This window comes from Bradysia coprophila, unplaced genomic scaffold, assembly GCF_014529535.1.
Source record: "Bradysia coprophila strain Holo2 unplaced genomic scaffold, BU_Bcop_v1 contig_350, whole genome shotgun sequence".
Lineage (NCBI taxonomy): Eukaryota > Metazoa > Arthropoda > Insecta > Diptera > Sciaridae > Bradysia > Bradysia coprophila.
In genome coordinates, this window is record NW_023503608.1 from 10,585,299 (window position 1) to 10,600,535 (window position 15,237).

The 15,237-nt window shown below is 37.3% G+C and overlaps 1 protein-coding gene across 4 annotated transcripts; it reads right to left on the reverse strand.

The window, feature by feature from the left end:
* Positions 1 to 1,895: 1,895 nt before the first annotated feature.
* On the reverse strand, positions 1,896 to 13,572 carry LOC119080940 (microtubule-associated serine/threonine-protein kinase 3). 4 transcript variants are annotated; one of them, XM_037189565.1, is made up of 11 exons: positions 13,208 to 13,572; positions 12,518 to 12,878; positions 9,164 to 9,700; positions 8,823 to 9,107; positions 7,049 to 8,756; positions 6,625 to 6,993; positions 6,225 to 6,448; positions 5,823 to 6,154; positions 5,655 to 5,764; positions 5,147 to 5,598; positions 1,896 to 5,075 (listed from the first exon to the last, which is right to left on the reverse strand). In XM_037189565.1, the coding sequence occupies exons 3-11, from the start codon at positions 9,677 to 9,679 to the stop codon at positions 3,762 to 3,764; spliced, it is 5,310 nt and encodes a 1,769-aa protein (XP_037045460.1). In that variant the 5' UTR covers positions 9,680 to 9,700; positions 12,518 to 12,878; positions 13,208 to 13,572; the 3' UTR covers positions 1,896 to 3,761. The 4 variants fall into 4 exon arrangements, with proteins under 4 accessions (XP_037045460.1, XP_037045462.1, XP_037045461.1 ...); XM_037189567.1 differs by having other exon boundaries at positions 1,896 to 4,769; positions 4,845 to 5,075; positions 12,518 to 13,560; XM_037189566.1 differs by having other exon boundaries at positions 13,404 to 13,557.
* Between the last annotated feature and the right edge of the window lie 1,665 nt (positions 13,573 to 15,237).

A 15,237-nucleotide genomic window follows, 5' to 3' on the forward strand; every position in this document is an offset into this window, starting at 1 on the left:
AATTATTGTGGAAAATCCGGATCGGTGTCAAAACAAAGCCGAATGGAGAATTCAGTTTTATAGTAGGTTAGATTGGATGCTACAAAAGTAATTCATTACATAAGTTAACAATTTTCTGTCAAAAGCAAACTCAGTGAGTGAGTTTGCGAGTATCACAAAGTACTTTCCGAAGTAATGAAGTTCGTGGCAGCATCCAATGTATTCTGGTTTACTACCTGCCCCAAGCGAAAGTAATTTCCACACAAAAAAGGTGAGCTGAGCCCACTGGGAATGAGTTTTACTGCTCATATTAATGAAGTAATGACTCACTTCCCTGGGTCTTGGTGAGTTAAGATATTTGCATTGACAAGTCTGGCGAGTGTCAAATTAAGTTTTTGAACTTTCAATTTGGGGGGCACGCTATGGCTTTCAATAAAAATTGTATTTTTAAACTTTATTTGAACTTTGGGACTACGGAGCAAATATATAGATTTTAAATCGTGCAGGACTGATATACACACAGCACCTGATCTGTCATGAGAAAAGCAAGTCATAGGAATATTTTAAAGATAATAAGGTGAAAATAGATCCGATTAGAGAAGATTGCTGGAGGAGGGCAAAACCAATAGTAGGTTGTAGTGCCCGCCTAAGTAAGTAAGTAAGGAAGGTGAAAATTAGTTCATATTCTCAAGAGTTAATTGTTGCAAGCATTTGACCAACGCACCTCAAACGTTCAAACATGAGTGCTACTCTTAATAGGGTACTGAAACTTGGCAGTAATTTTAACACGAATTAACTTAGAATTAGTCCCTCTATCCATTGCGATAAAAATATGTATTCAATTTGACACAATGGTCCTGCACGGCCATGTGTGCCTGTCATCCGAAACGGCTCAGCGGATCTGGAAACTGAATACGGTTTCGAGTAGTACTCGAGTCCCTCAACCAGAACATGAAGAAAAATCAGAGGTGGTGTCGTGACTACTTAAGTTTTGTTCAACCCCACCGTGAACACTGTAAAGCACCATTTCCTAACTAGTGTTGAAATATCGCGACTTCGTCGCTCATTTCTCACGTCGTCTAGAAAAAACGTTGTTTCTAACTCATGCTAAAAGGCTTTTTTAGCGAATTCGATTCCAGCACTCGCCTCCGGCTCGAGAGCTAAAAACCTCTCATTCGCTAAAAAAGCATTCGTTAGGAAAATAACTATTTCATACAAAATAGTACTCCATCTGGCAGCTGTCGATTTTGCTTGAAGAGCGTTGACTTCGCAGATATAGTCTGATTATCGTAATAATATAGCGTAGATTTCAAACCATGTGGGACTGATATGAGGTGTGTGTATTTCATGGGAAACGCAAGTCATACACTGACAAAAAGAAGCTGAAAATCTTTCCTGTAGGAGGTAACTTTGTCTCCAGGTAATCTAGAATAGCTGCTACAGCTATTGCGCCTCATACAAAAAATACAGCTGTAACTGCTATTCTAGATAACCTGGAGACAAAGTTACCTGCTACGGGTAAGATTTTCAACTCTTTTTTGTCAGTGAGGAATATTTGAAAGATGAAAATGAGTTGATTTCCGCGAGAGTTCATTGTTGCAAGAATTTCGCACAATTGTTTGAGGATTTATAAAATTTCACTTCCAGGTTTCAGGACAATAAAAAAGCAAAAGAGTTCAGATCCTAGAGTGTTTTTTGTTTTTATTTTCATAATTTTGCTTTACAACATCACTTATAATTAATGTTTTACGTTTAAATAGTTAGATTTTACTCTGTGAACTGTCTGAACTATGACATTTTTTGTTTTGTTTTTATTTCCATTGAAGAAGATAAAATTAATTTATTTTTTAAGGTGGAAAATCAAAAATTTTATTTTTAATTTTATAATTACATTTAATGACTCGATGGTTTTTTTTTTCTTCTTGTTTCATTCACTTTTTGTCATCTTGTTTTTTCCTTTGCAGAGCTACTAAATACTAGCTGGTTTTACTATTTAAATTGTTGTTTTTGTTTACGCTTCTGATATGCGGTTATTTACTAACGAGTTATTTTTGAAAAAGGAAAGAGAAAAAGTCAGGTTATTCCGTTATATGATCAAAGAACTGATGGACTCAGAAAGAATTCCGAAAGTCAATTGGTATCAGAAATTTTGATAGAATTATAGTGGAAGTATGATGCTATCTCACTTCTAGAAATGCACAATCCATTAGAAATAGTATTTTTATCTAGAACTAGATTTAGAGACACATTCGACAATTGTCTAGATTCTGGACACCTCATGTGAAATTTAAAATTTGATTTCTCATTTTAACTTGATCGACTAAATAATTTATTTGTGTTTTTCCATTTGTGCATACGTTTACGAACAACGTTCATGTCCATCGTATCTAGCAATTCATCTCATCTAAATAAATCTACGATCATCCATCTCATAATGCCTATTTTATCATCACTGTACCTCTCACAATATCAATAAGCCTTTAAGTAAAGACCGTTGGCTACTTTTAACAGATTTTGCAAAGAATCAACGACATTCTAAATTTAAAATAAACGGCAAAAACAACAACCACTCTGAAACTTTTCAAATTTCCTACTTTCATATACAGTTCGGCTCTTAAAGTCGATTAAACTACATTCCACTTTCCATTTACAACCGAACCACTTTGTTTTTGGAATGCAATAATAAAACTATTTCCCGTTGGCGATGCATTTCCGTGCAACTTTAATTTTTTTTTCCATCAACCATTACTCCCTAGTCACAAATTTCACCGGCGTTGACATACATTTTCTCACCGGATATTACATCAATCAATCTTAAGAGTACATAGGGTACGCACGTTTACTGTAGTTTAATTTCGTTAGAGAACGGATAGTGCCAGTGAACACCAAGTATTTGCAACAAGAAGGTTTGCAGCACAAGTTTCAGAAAATTATCAGAAAATCGTAGTTGTAACCTGTGCGCTCTAACATTTTTAATCTAATTGAATACTAAAAAATACTTCGACCATCTGAATATGAGTTTGAAATTCACTTTTTGTACTTGGGTCGAGCTGAATGTTATTTCAGCCAATAAACCTTCCTAGGCGATAAATTTGAACAAAAGAAGTAACAGATTTAATGATCATAAATCGCAATACGTTTGCCGTTTTATTCAAGTCGATTCTCATTAAATACTGATATTATATTCTGTCTGTTATACTGTCCTTGCACATTGTATTGTTGTTCATCAATCGCGAACTTTGCAAACGAGAAAATCACTTGAGTATTGACGTCACTTTTGAACTCTTGTCTTGAGATGAGACACAAATTCATTTACGTCGAAATAACAGAAATTCTACGCCAATTTGCGAGTAAGCCGAAATATACTTTGAAAGGTACCTCGTCTTATTACCATAAGTCTTAACGACTTAACTAAAAAATGAAAATTTTTCAGACATTGTGGCCAAAAGATGATGCCAATGAAGATTTTCTTCCTTTAAATTATTTGTTTGAGTTTCATTGATTAATCCTTTTCTAATTTACTTACTTCCTAGAATTATTCTAAAAGAAATCACATTTTCGTTTCTATATCTCTATCACGAAACTACGTGGAACACGTAGACACGTAAAACTTATCAATTAAAAGAAATTATATGGAGAACAGACCACATATACCTTGTGTAGTTAATTCAAAACTATTATATTTGTGTCGTGTACGCTAAACAACATGCAAATTTACATACCGAACATCAACCATCTTATCTGTTCACCTGTGTCCTAGCTGTGCTGGATCAAAAGTCATTTCAATTTTTCACTTTTTTCGATGCCTTCTGATTTGTTTTCGGCGGGATTGTCGAATCCTCTGAACTCTGAACGTTTTTGTCAACTGTTGACACCTTCGACTTGTTAGACTGAACAGTAGCTTCGGTGGTTATTTCAGCTATACTATGACCATCCGATCCAGCACTGGTGGGTGAGTCTTTCTCTTCTGCAATCCGAGGCAAAAGTTCGCCAGGTGGTTGAAGAGAAAGAGACAATGCAGTCGAAGTGCTAGTCGATGCAACAATTGAATTATTAGCACTGGAACCACTAGATCTGCTCAAACCATCGGATTGATCAAAACTTATATCAAAACTGTCCGCATAACTGTCCAGTAGAGAATTCTTCTCGGTGGGAACGACTGATGAAGCACAATTAATGTTATTATCGACAGAGCTTCCTCCACCAGTAGAACAAATAGTTGGAACCGATGGTGTCGTACTTGTACGCCAAATACCCGAATGAGGACGTTGCTTCGGTGCTGAAGTCCCCGTGCATAAAGGTGATATGGATTTATTTTCAGCACTACGTGGATGTAACCGATCAGGTGACAATGCACGTCGCAGCAACGGCGAGCTGGGTTCGGCACTCTTCGGACGAGCAAAGCTTTTCTTTGACACTCCTCCAACATTTATTGTTGATTGACCACTCGGCAGAACGCCAGGACTGTATGACTGCGTTGTGTTGGACGATCCAGGTTGATGGCCAACGGGAAAAGCTAACGGTGACGGTGAACGTGTTGGAGAAGATGGAAGTGGCGAAGGTGACGGTGTGCGTGCAAGCGGTGATATTGGATATAATGGTATATGTCCCACAGATTTGCGACGATTTGGACCGGAATTTGTGGTTGATGTATGTGATCCCTTGCTGCTGGAAACTCCTGACGTGTGAAGTTTGTGTTTCAGACCATGTAGCGTTGATGGACGTTGATATAATTGTGCGCTACCACTTCCAGTTGGAGTATTTGGTGCAGACGAAGATGGCGATGATGACTGAGAGGTGGATGCAGATTGAAGATTAAAAGTGTCCAGTGGTGATAGACTCAAACGGTTCAATTGATTCCCTACTTGACTGACAGTTGGATTCGAGTCTCGGGTGAAGGATTGAAAAGACCGACTTGGTGTAACCATTGTTGGCGATGATAATCCGGATGCTGCAGCTAATTGTTGCATTTCAGCACTGGCACGTTTGGTGCTGATTCTTCGGAACAATGACGTCTTTCGTTTCTTATCGTTGTCCTTGCGTTGCTTTTTCTGTCGATTGACACCCTTCCGTGCTAATTTACTTTGTAACGGCTCCTAAAGGGAAGAGTGACACAAAGAATTTTATTTGAAATGTTCTGCCTGTACCTCAGCAACTATTTTCTTACCCTTTTCCGGCCACCACTTTTAATAGTGGTATATTCCAATGGTGTCGCTCGTAATGTTACATGTTCAGCTCCGCTAAGCAACAGCTGCAGCACTTGTGTGTGATATAATCCCTGCACTGCTTCTCCATTAACATGAGTGATTAAATCTAATGGTCTCAGTCCAGCCTCGAACGCAGGACTTCCTTCATCAACAACCATGACGAGATGATGCATGGTATAAAAGTCAGTGTTGCCATAATACACTCGAATCGTATGTATTGTAAATCCAAATCCTCTGGGCCCGCGTCGAATTATGAGCGGTGGTTTCAAATTGCTTATTAACGGAGACAATTCTCGGCAAGGAGACGTGTCACGCGAACTGGCTGTGCTTGATCCGCCACCACATGCTCCAACTGGAGATTGAACGTTGTAGTTACTAATGTAACCTGTGGATGTGTGCGGAACTGGTTCTTCTGTAAACGATTCAAGAGTTAGGTGAGTTAATTGTCTCGTATGGATTGGACGTTACCTGAGGAAATCATCAAAGACAATCCCAGAGCCGATGCACTTTTTACTACAGAACGAGAGCGGTGTTTCAAGCTTGTTGGAGGAGAGTCTGATGATGGAGCGACATCAAAGCTAAAACGACACCAATAATTATTCAGTCTGCAAGCGACAAGATGATTTTAAAACTCACCCGGTATGCTCGTCTTCCACGGATATCGAGAATCTCGGTAGTATGTCTCTGTGACCAGTTTTCCGCTTGCGCTGAATTTGTGGCGACACATCATCGCTATCGGTTTGAGACGATTCCGGTGTGCTAAACGTTTTGCGAGAAGCTAACGACGATATCTGATGTAAATCGACGAGCTTTCTGTTGTCAATCGTAGATAGTTTGCTAGCAAGTGGCTGAGATTGTTGTTGTTTGAGATATTGTTGAAACGATTTGATGTCGTCTCTATCGGGAGTATTCAAATCAGGGAACGATTCAGTATCCGGAGTGGATGGCATTTTGAAGTTGGTTGGTATCTGCAAATAATTGAATGTTATAGTGATTTGAAATGAAAATTAAGGCTGAGAGGGGTGAAAGTGAGCTTACATCCAGTTTTCTGAGCTCCGGTCTGGTAAGCAATTTGACATCATGCGAACTGAGATTCGGACTCATTGCTGCGCCGGCATTATCTCCAAACTGATTCGGGAAACGCGATGAATTTTGACGTCGATATTGTGGAGAGTACGAGCTGAATGAGCCGATCAACGGTGAATCTTCGGTTTCATCCGTGTCCTCACCGCCCAGATCGTGATTGTAGCGATCCATTCGAGCTATGGAATGGAAAGGTAAAACATATTTAAGGTTTGCATTCCTTGTGTCCTCTGTATTTAATCACAGTTTTAAGTCTTAAAAGTACTGTGAGTGTAGATGATCTATGTGTTTCGTCAGCGGCTTAGTTAAATATCAGGGGATGAGCCCACTTGGCCAAGTTATAAAAAGAACTTACTGTCGAAATAACTGGTGTCATCGTCGTTAGATAATTGTGGCACAAATTCGGCTTTCTGACGAAGTAACGAATTCCAATCGACTGCATCGAAATAGACATGCTCCTTCACCTCATGTGCACCACCAATTCCAAGACGATCCCGAGGATTCTGTTGCAAGAGCATAGTTATTAGCTCTTTGGCGTCGGGTGCAATGCTCCAATCTTCCGTATCGGGCCATTCGATGTCGTCATTGACCGTGTGTGCAAATAGTTCCTCCGGAGTATCCCCGAAAAACGGAACACAACCAATCAAAAACTCGTACAAAATAATTCCCATCGACCACCAATCGACCGGTTTGCCATAGCCTTGTCGTAATATTACCTCCGGTGCTACAAGCAGAAAAAAATTAAAATTGGGGAACGGCGAGGATTTGTTTCGTGGTACCTATATACTCTGGAGTGCCATACACTTGCTTATCGGAAAATTGTCTCGTTTCGCTGTCAATATAGCCTTCGTACAAATTTGTAGCCAGACTCATCAATCCCATCTTCGACAGACCAAAATCTGTTAACTTGATGTGTCCCAGAGCCGTAATCAATAAATTGTCCGGTTTTAAGTCACGATGAACGATGCCATAACTGTGCAAATATTCGACAGCAAGTACTGTCTCTGCGAAATAGAATCGGGCCATATCGAATGGTAGAGGTCCGATGTTTTTAAGTAAATTTGCACAATCGCCGCCTTCGACGTATTCCATCACCAAGCACAAGTGCTTTTTCGTTTCGAAGCTACAGCACATGCTAACGACAAATGGATTTTCGACAAAACTTAAAATATCCCGTTCGGCGAACACCTGCTCCACTTGATTTCTCAATATCAAATTGTTTTTGTTGATTTTCTTCATAGCGAATCGTTGTCGAGTCGTTTTGTGTTTAACAAGGTACACTGCACCATAAGCACCATTCGATATTAATTTAGCGACTTCAAAGTCTTCTTCGCTCGGTGGCTGTTGATTTTGTTGATTAATTTCCAGTTGATCGTCCATTGATACAGACTTTTCGTATTTCGGCGTTGATGTGGCCAACGATATCGGTGTGTCCGGCTGATTTGACGATGAAGATTTTTCAGGCGTAGTTTCAATTGAAACTGTTGTATTGCTCTTGCTTGTATTGCCAATTTGTGACTCAGTTAGAAGTTCGACCGGGGCGACTTCATTGACTTTTTCTGTATTCTCCTTATCGTATCCACAGGATTCCTGTATTTCTTGTGTTAGTTCAGCAATAGGATCCCGATTCAATCCCAACTTATGAATTATATACTGCGGTATGTCAGCCTTTATACCTTGCATTGACTTCGCCTGTCCTTCAGCGGCTTCAAGCAAATGATAGAATTCTTCCGGATCGAATTCAAGACATTCCAGTAGACGAGCTGGACGTGATATGATCAATAATAGTTTCTTTATTGTGCCGGTTAGTTCCGTAGCCGCTTCCGGTGATTTTTCTTTTGTTTCACAAAGCAGTCGTTCCAAATTCTCTGACATTTCGTAGAAATATCGACTTGTAATGAGTTTCGCATGAGATTTATGCAAACAATCGCGTGCCATTTCAAGGACTTGGTGCAAAACGAACCGTACAATCGGCTGCGAATCCCTGGAATTACCCATTGTCGCATTGTCGTTTTCACTGATAAAATGAGTTAAACGTTCTTCCATTTGTTGAGTTGCTTTCGGGAATCTTTCCTTATACAGAGTGTTCATCACAGAAATTTCATTATCGATAATTGGCGATCGGCTAGGACTCGATAAACTACGAGATCTAGGACGATGAAATGGCGACCGCCGTCCACTGGAACTACCACCCGAATCTTCTTTGCCACTATTGTTGCTGCTATTTCCGGGACTGCGATTGCTATTATTCGGCTGAGACAATGGTGACGGTTGCGGTTGATGGTGATGTGGTAGCGGTGAATGATGATGTAGATGTGGATGCGAATGTGCCGGTTGATGTAAATGTAAATGAACCGGTAAACTGTGGTGCTGATGATGGTCGGAATTGCTATCATTGCTTGAAAAATGGTGTGTGAGTATTCGCAGTTCATCACTGGTGGGCATGTGTGGCAACTGGTGCAAACGTTCTTGGCTCGAGCATTGTGACTAAAAGGATTATATTTTTGAATAAAACGACCAATAATTCACTAGGAGACTATGTCGTAGGCTTACCGATAAATTAGAGCTGCCCGGAGTTGTACCATAACCACTTGATGGCAGTGAAGCGACCGACCAACGTCGCCCATCTCCACGACAGCTGGTTATTCGTTTGATCGGCACAAATGGAAAATGCATAATGGATGGAGAGCTGATACGAGGACTATCAATTGGACTAGCCGACATAGGTGAATGCGATCTGGGCGATGTATTGTTACCCACCAAACTTAGCCTGTGTATTGCCACAGCTGCACTACGTGATGGAAACTGAACTGACCTTTTCGATGGTCCATGCTCCTTCTAAATGATTTAATGAGTAAATGTTTCCGATAGGTTTCTGTAAGTCTATAACTCACCATATTTGCTGAAAGAGATGGAGCCGATTTGCCCAATGTTGAATGCCTTACTTTGACCATGTTTGATATTTCATTCGAACGTAACGAATGCGAGTGCTGAGTGTGATAAGATTTCCTATGATGCATTGCATTGTGTTCGCCCACTCGGTACGTTTTTAGCGACCTATGCGGTACTGAATTTGAAGCTAAATCTACTTCAGCTGCATTCTTTTCTGAGACTGTATCTGATTTTGTTGCTACTTTCCCTAAAGAATTGGAACTTTTCGACGGATCTGTTGCCATCTCAATACTCCGTTGAGGATGCAACGGCAATTTATTTATTTGCACAGTAGATTTTGGTAAAGCGCTGCTCGTTGCTGGTGAGGTTGCTTCATGCAATTTTATCGATTGGCACTCTGTATCAGAATCTTCAAATACCAGTGCACGGGCAGAATAAGATGATTTTGGACGGCCTCGAATTCGATTCGCTTTGTTTATGTTTGCCTTGTCGGTTGTGTTATTCCGATCTGGATTCATTTTGATGCAGAACGGCTGAAACTATTAATTTAAAAATTAAAAATTTTAATTCAAAGACATAAAGAAGGTATCGGGGAATCAGGCACACGGTGCCAAAACAACGCACTTTTAAACTACGTAAGAGATGAACTCGCAAGTTTATTGCTGCAAATGCTTTTTAGCCATGTCATCGACTTAATTATTCCTTTTTCAAATCTTTGGTATCGAAAAATCGTGTGCGAGTTCATCTTTTACGTATAGTTGAAAAATTCGTTGTTTTAGCACCGTCTGCCAAATTACCCCACGCCATAAAGAGACAATTACAAAAATTTGAAAATATTTAGTCTTCGTAATGAAAATGAAAATCCCGCTAAAAATTTCACCCAAGAATTTTGTGCCTGTTCTTTTCAGAGTTTTTTTCTGCACAAACGATACAAGATCATGTATTTTCGAAAGCTACAAATGTACAGGCCCGTATCGAGGTTCAATTTTTTGCGCCTACTCTAAGATTTGGGAACAAAGAATGATTTCCTTTAATGGATTGTGAACATTCGAGCCATACCACTTAATTGTCATGTTGCCGACAGCGACTACAAAAATAAACGATGATCTCAAGTATAATTCTCTTACATAGCAAAATGAAGTAAAAGATTGTATATGAAACACTATGTGATTTAATGATTCTGTGAAGGAAAAAAGCAACGGTTCGGTTTAGTTCATTGGAGCTTGATAGCGGCTATACAGTTAGTTAAGTATCAAAGTAAAATACATCCTGAGGCATTTCAAAATAAATGAATTCGTTGTAAGATTTTGCAAGTACCCGGTTGTACTTTTAACCTGTCACATACATCTGTTATCGATAACGACGACACAAAGACACAAATAATGACAAGCTGTGGGTAATATGGTCCTTCATATAGTAAAATGCACGTTGAAAAAAATTGAAGTACAAGATTTAAAATCAACAGACTAAAAATACTTTGATCGATGTAAGTAATAGACCCGATAATAATACTGGTCATATACTTGCCGTCTGTAATATGTTAAAAGAAACTCTCCACTGCATACAATTAGTCTCAATAGGTGAATTTTCGTGCCTACCATGATACAATGTCCTAGATACGGTTCTGCAGTGGTATACGAAAATAAAAATGTATAAAACCCGCTGAGTGGAGCACACAAAATTTTAATGTTAAAGAAAAAGCGACTGTAAATTGATAAGGAACAGAGAACCATTAAAAACAATGAGTGAAGAAACGAGAACAAAATGTACGAAACTTTACATATTGAATTTATGATTCAACAAATGCGGTGCGGCGCGCTATCACTTCGAAAGCAGGCATGCATTTTTTTCGCTATAAACAAAAAACAGTGAGTCGAGTGAGTTCCTTTTTTTTCTCGTGTGTGTAATCGATTTTCTATATAACACACACTGTGAACTGATGTTTTCATATCAATTATGAAAACAGTAGCAACAAATTGAAAATAACATGAAGATGAGATTGTTGAACTGTGTTTACAAACATTCGATTCGAACTATGTTTTTGTTAGCTTGTTAGCTAGAAAAATTAAGAAATTACCAAATCGACCTAAATTGCCACCATAATCAAATTTTCGTTTTAAATTACATCTCTGACTTTATTTTTTTCAATTTATCAATCAGTTTGATCATACAGTTAACAATGGTGACTCAAAGAAGATGAATATGAAACGTATATGGTGTCGTTGATATCTAGACCAAACATCACAAGTTGTGATAAAATTACGATTATGTAAATGGAAAAAATTGTTAGAAGTAGCCGATTTTGCCTTCAAAATGATTTACAAATAATTGTCATTCTCTTATCGCTATTATGAGGCTCCTGTAGCCCTCCGAGTCATATGAACATATTTATTAAAAATAGAAGCATTTTGTTGGTGGTTTTTAAATTAGTTTTTTTTTCAGAGTGGCACAGATAAACTGTTAGACTTCTCTTGCTAATACGAACGTATGCTCAACGAAGTTAAATATTTACATTTTGATTCCACTGTTTTTTTGGTTGCGAATTTAAAGTGTTAATTACATCAACAAATGTTCTCCCATTAAAGCTTAGATATTGTCAAATATTAAATATATTTCTGGCCGGATCTCTTCGACTTTATGCGCCAAATGTGAATAACTTTCTTTCGTTTCGATATCTACAATTACCGAATAAGACAATTAGATCAGTACGAAATGCAAAAACGTTTACCTTATTACAGTTGAATTAAATCTCCATTAAATTAAATTATTAATCGCAGTTAATCGATAAGCAAGGCTGCGGTAAAATGAATTGATCTATGACCATAAAAAAATACTCAACAACAAAATGCAACACTTATTAAAACCAGGTGTATTAACACTTTGGGAGAGTTGGCCATGTATCATAGAAAACAGACTCTGTAAATTACGGAGTGTACTGATCAGGCGATCGCTACTTATACAATATAATAATATAATGCAGCTAGGTTAGTTATACGGTTTAGTTCCAATTTTTTTTGCAGACTTAATAGAAAAGTGATATTTCCAAATAAACGTAAAAATGAATTGAATAAATCTTAGTTATATTTTATAAGAGATTGGACAGTATTGTCCTTGGAAATTTTGAAATATATTTATATGAAGAAAAAAAAAAACAAACCATTCCATTTTATGTGTCTGACAAAGCGGACAACAGACAACGATATTATAAATAATGTACAATAAATTATACGATAAAAATGCGATACACGCATATTATCATTCTAGGCGAATAGAATGGGTGTATCACTCAAAATGTGTATATATATATATACACACAGAGGAATGACGTTGACAAGAAATATTCTAATTAAGCTTACCTTATCCCTTTGAAATATAATGTTATTTTATTGATTGGTGTTTCTTATGCCAGGAGTGCAAATGAAGCTAGCACACCTCGAACCGATTTGATATCACAATAAAAAATAATTTGCAGCAACAATGATGATGTCTTTCGAATCATTAGATCATCCATGTTTCTTTTGATCGAGATTTTATTGAGCAAAAGAGTTTGAACACTAAGCACTTCATCATTATGTGTTTCTGTTTGCTATCTATAATTTGGTTTTTGTTTTGTGTATATTTAAATTACAAAGATGACTACTTAAATTATCACACCATCTGTACACTTTCTCCGAGTCGATAAAACGTTGTAAAAATCAATCTAACGGACGGCACTTTCTACAAAATAAATAAAAGAGAAAAATAATCAATGACTCGCACTTCAAAGACAAAATAAATTTTCAAAACTTTAAATTAATTCTGTTGTAAAATGAAATCTTTATTGCATTTCATTTGATATCAATGCAGTCTATAATCATCTCGGCCATCAATTCAATAAATTGTAAAATTGAAAATCGCGAATGAAAACAGACAGCTCTCCACTGTGATTGGTTTTTAAATAATCATTGTTCTTGGCAAAGAATCACTTTGTTTTTCTCGAATGTCCTTGCGAATATTTGCTACGTTTAGTTTTACTATCCGATTAAAATTTATTGCTTTTAACTTACACTGATTGGTCACACAACCATTTTTAAAATCAAAGTTTTTTTTTATTTTCGATTTCGTTTTCCTATTTTTTCCACTTGTAAATTGACAATGTAGCAAAAATGTCATTCCTACATGTTAAGTCATTTTTTTCGTTTTACTCGTTACCAATAACAATTCACTTTTTCATGGTAAAAACTAACAAAAACTTAGCGCTACCGTCAATATCCGAGCATTATTCAATGCTCCAGTGAATTATTGACACAAATGCCAGCATATTTTATTGAAAATCACATCAGATTTGATAAAATTAAACGAGAAAACAATTTCTGTCCATTTTTAAAAAAACTCAGTATTTTGTCCTAGCGATTCTCTTTTTGAAAAAAAAAACTTGACAGCTACTCTTCTCTTCCAATTTGACTGTGAGTAGAGTTGGAACTATTTTTCACATATGAACAGCTAAAATTCAGCCAAAAGTTTGAAAGTGCATGTGATCACTGAATAGAGGCTAGAATAATTAAGATGAGTACACAGTTGTGACAAATCCATGAAAAATGCATGAAAAATGATGTTCGGTCCACAAGTTGCAAAATACGTGAAAAATGTGTTTAATCACAGTCCAAAGTTAATAATTTACATCTTATTGGAACACAAACTATGCGCTATTGGTAACTTTGGCGACATAATTACCAATAATAATAATACCAATAATACCAATAATAATTACCGAAGGAGATCATAGAGAATTTGCTTGTCGTTTATTGTTATTATGGCGATACGTTTGTTTAAAGCTTAATTTTCTATAATCAAATAGTATATTTCGTACATAGGACTAAACGTCTTTTTTAGCGTGTGAGAGGTTTCCAGGCAGAGCCGACGGCGAGGTCTGGAATCGAATACGCTAAAAAAGACTTTTAGTCCGTGGTACGAATAGTATTTTTCATATTGGACGAGAAAAAGTGCAACGAAGTCGCACTTTTCGGTTCCTAGGTATGAAAAATACTATAGGAGAATGAAGTTTAGAAACTAAGGGTAAAATCTATTACAATTTAGTACTTTTATTCATAAAAAGACTGCTGTCACTGAATTATTTTTTTATGAACCAACTTCAGTATTGTTGACATTAAAGTTACGTTGAAGCATGTGGTTTAACTTTTGTTCGTTGTACTTTTGATTATTCACATCAGATAGCTATAAAGCTTCTTTCTGGTCTTTTTAACGTTGCGCTTTAGCAACGAACTAAACGAACAACGATGAAGACCAACCTATTACCACCTACAGCACGAGGCTAATAGGTTAACAATGCCTACAAATTGAAATAGCTTAAAGCTGAAATGCCTACAAACTGAAGCAGCTTAAAGCTGAAATGCCTGCAAATTCAAATAACTAAACGCTGAAATGCCTACGAATTTAGCTAAATAACTGAAATGCCTACAAATTCAAATAACTAAACGCTGAAATGCCTACGAATTTAGCTAAATAACTGAAATGCCTCATAAGTTTAACTAAACAACTGAAATTCGTTCGGGATTTCAGCCAACGAATCGTCAAAGCTTGATTGTAAGAACGAACAGAGCTTTTATGCTCTTCCCTTACCCACGGTTCACGTTAAGTGATTGAATCAATGAAAGAGAAGCTGTTTCGACCTCCGAATACGATGGTGGTCACAGGACAGTATAGAACTGTCCATCATCAGTTGCTTCCATCGTATTCGTTCACAAGACAGCGTAAATTTTCGATTGAACAAGTTTTGAAAATTTACATAGAAAAATTGCCATCTTCGATGGAATGTTCGGATACTAATGGATGGCTACTTTGAAAACCCAACATGTAGCAAAAAACACGAGCGAAAATTCATCACATTTGAACAACAAACAAAACACAAAGTCAGCGACATCGTACTCACGATCACACAATTTCAACCAAATTCTTTCATAATGAATCACCAAATTGATCTCCTGGGTCGCAAACGCACACTTAAACACGAAAACCACTCCAGAATCCATGAAACACCAAGGAAATTCAACGAATTTCAATCAACAAAATGAAAACA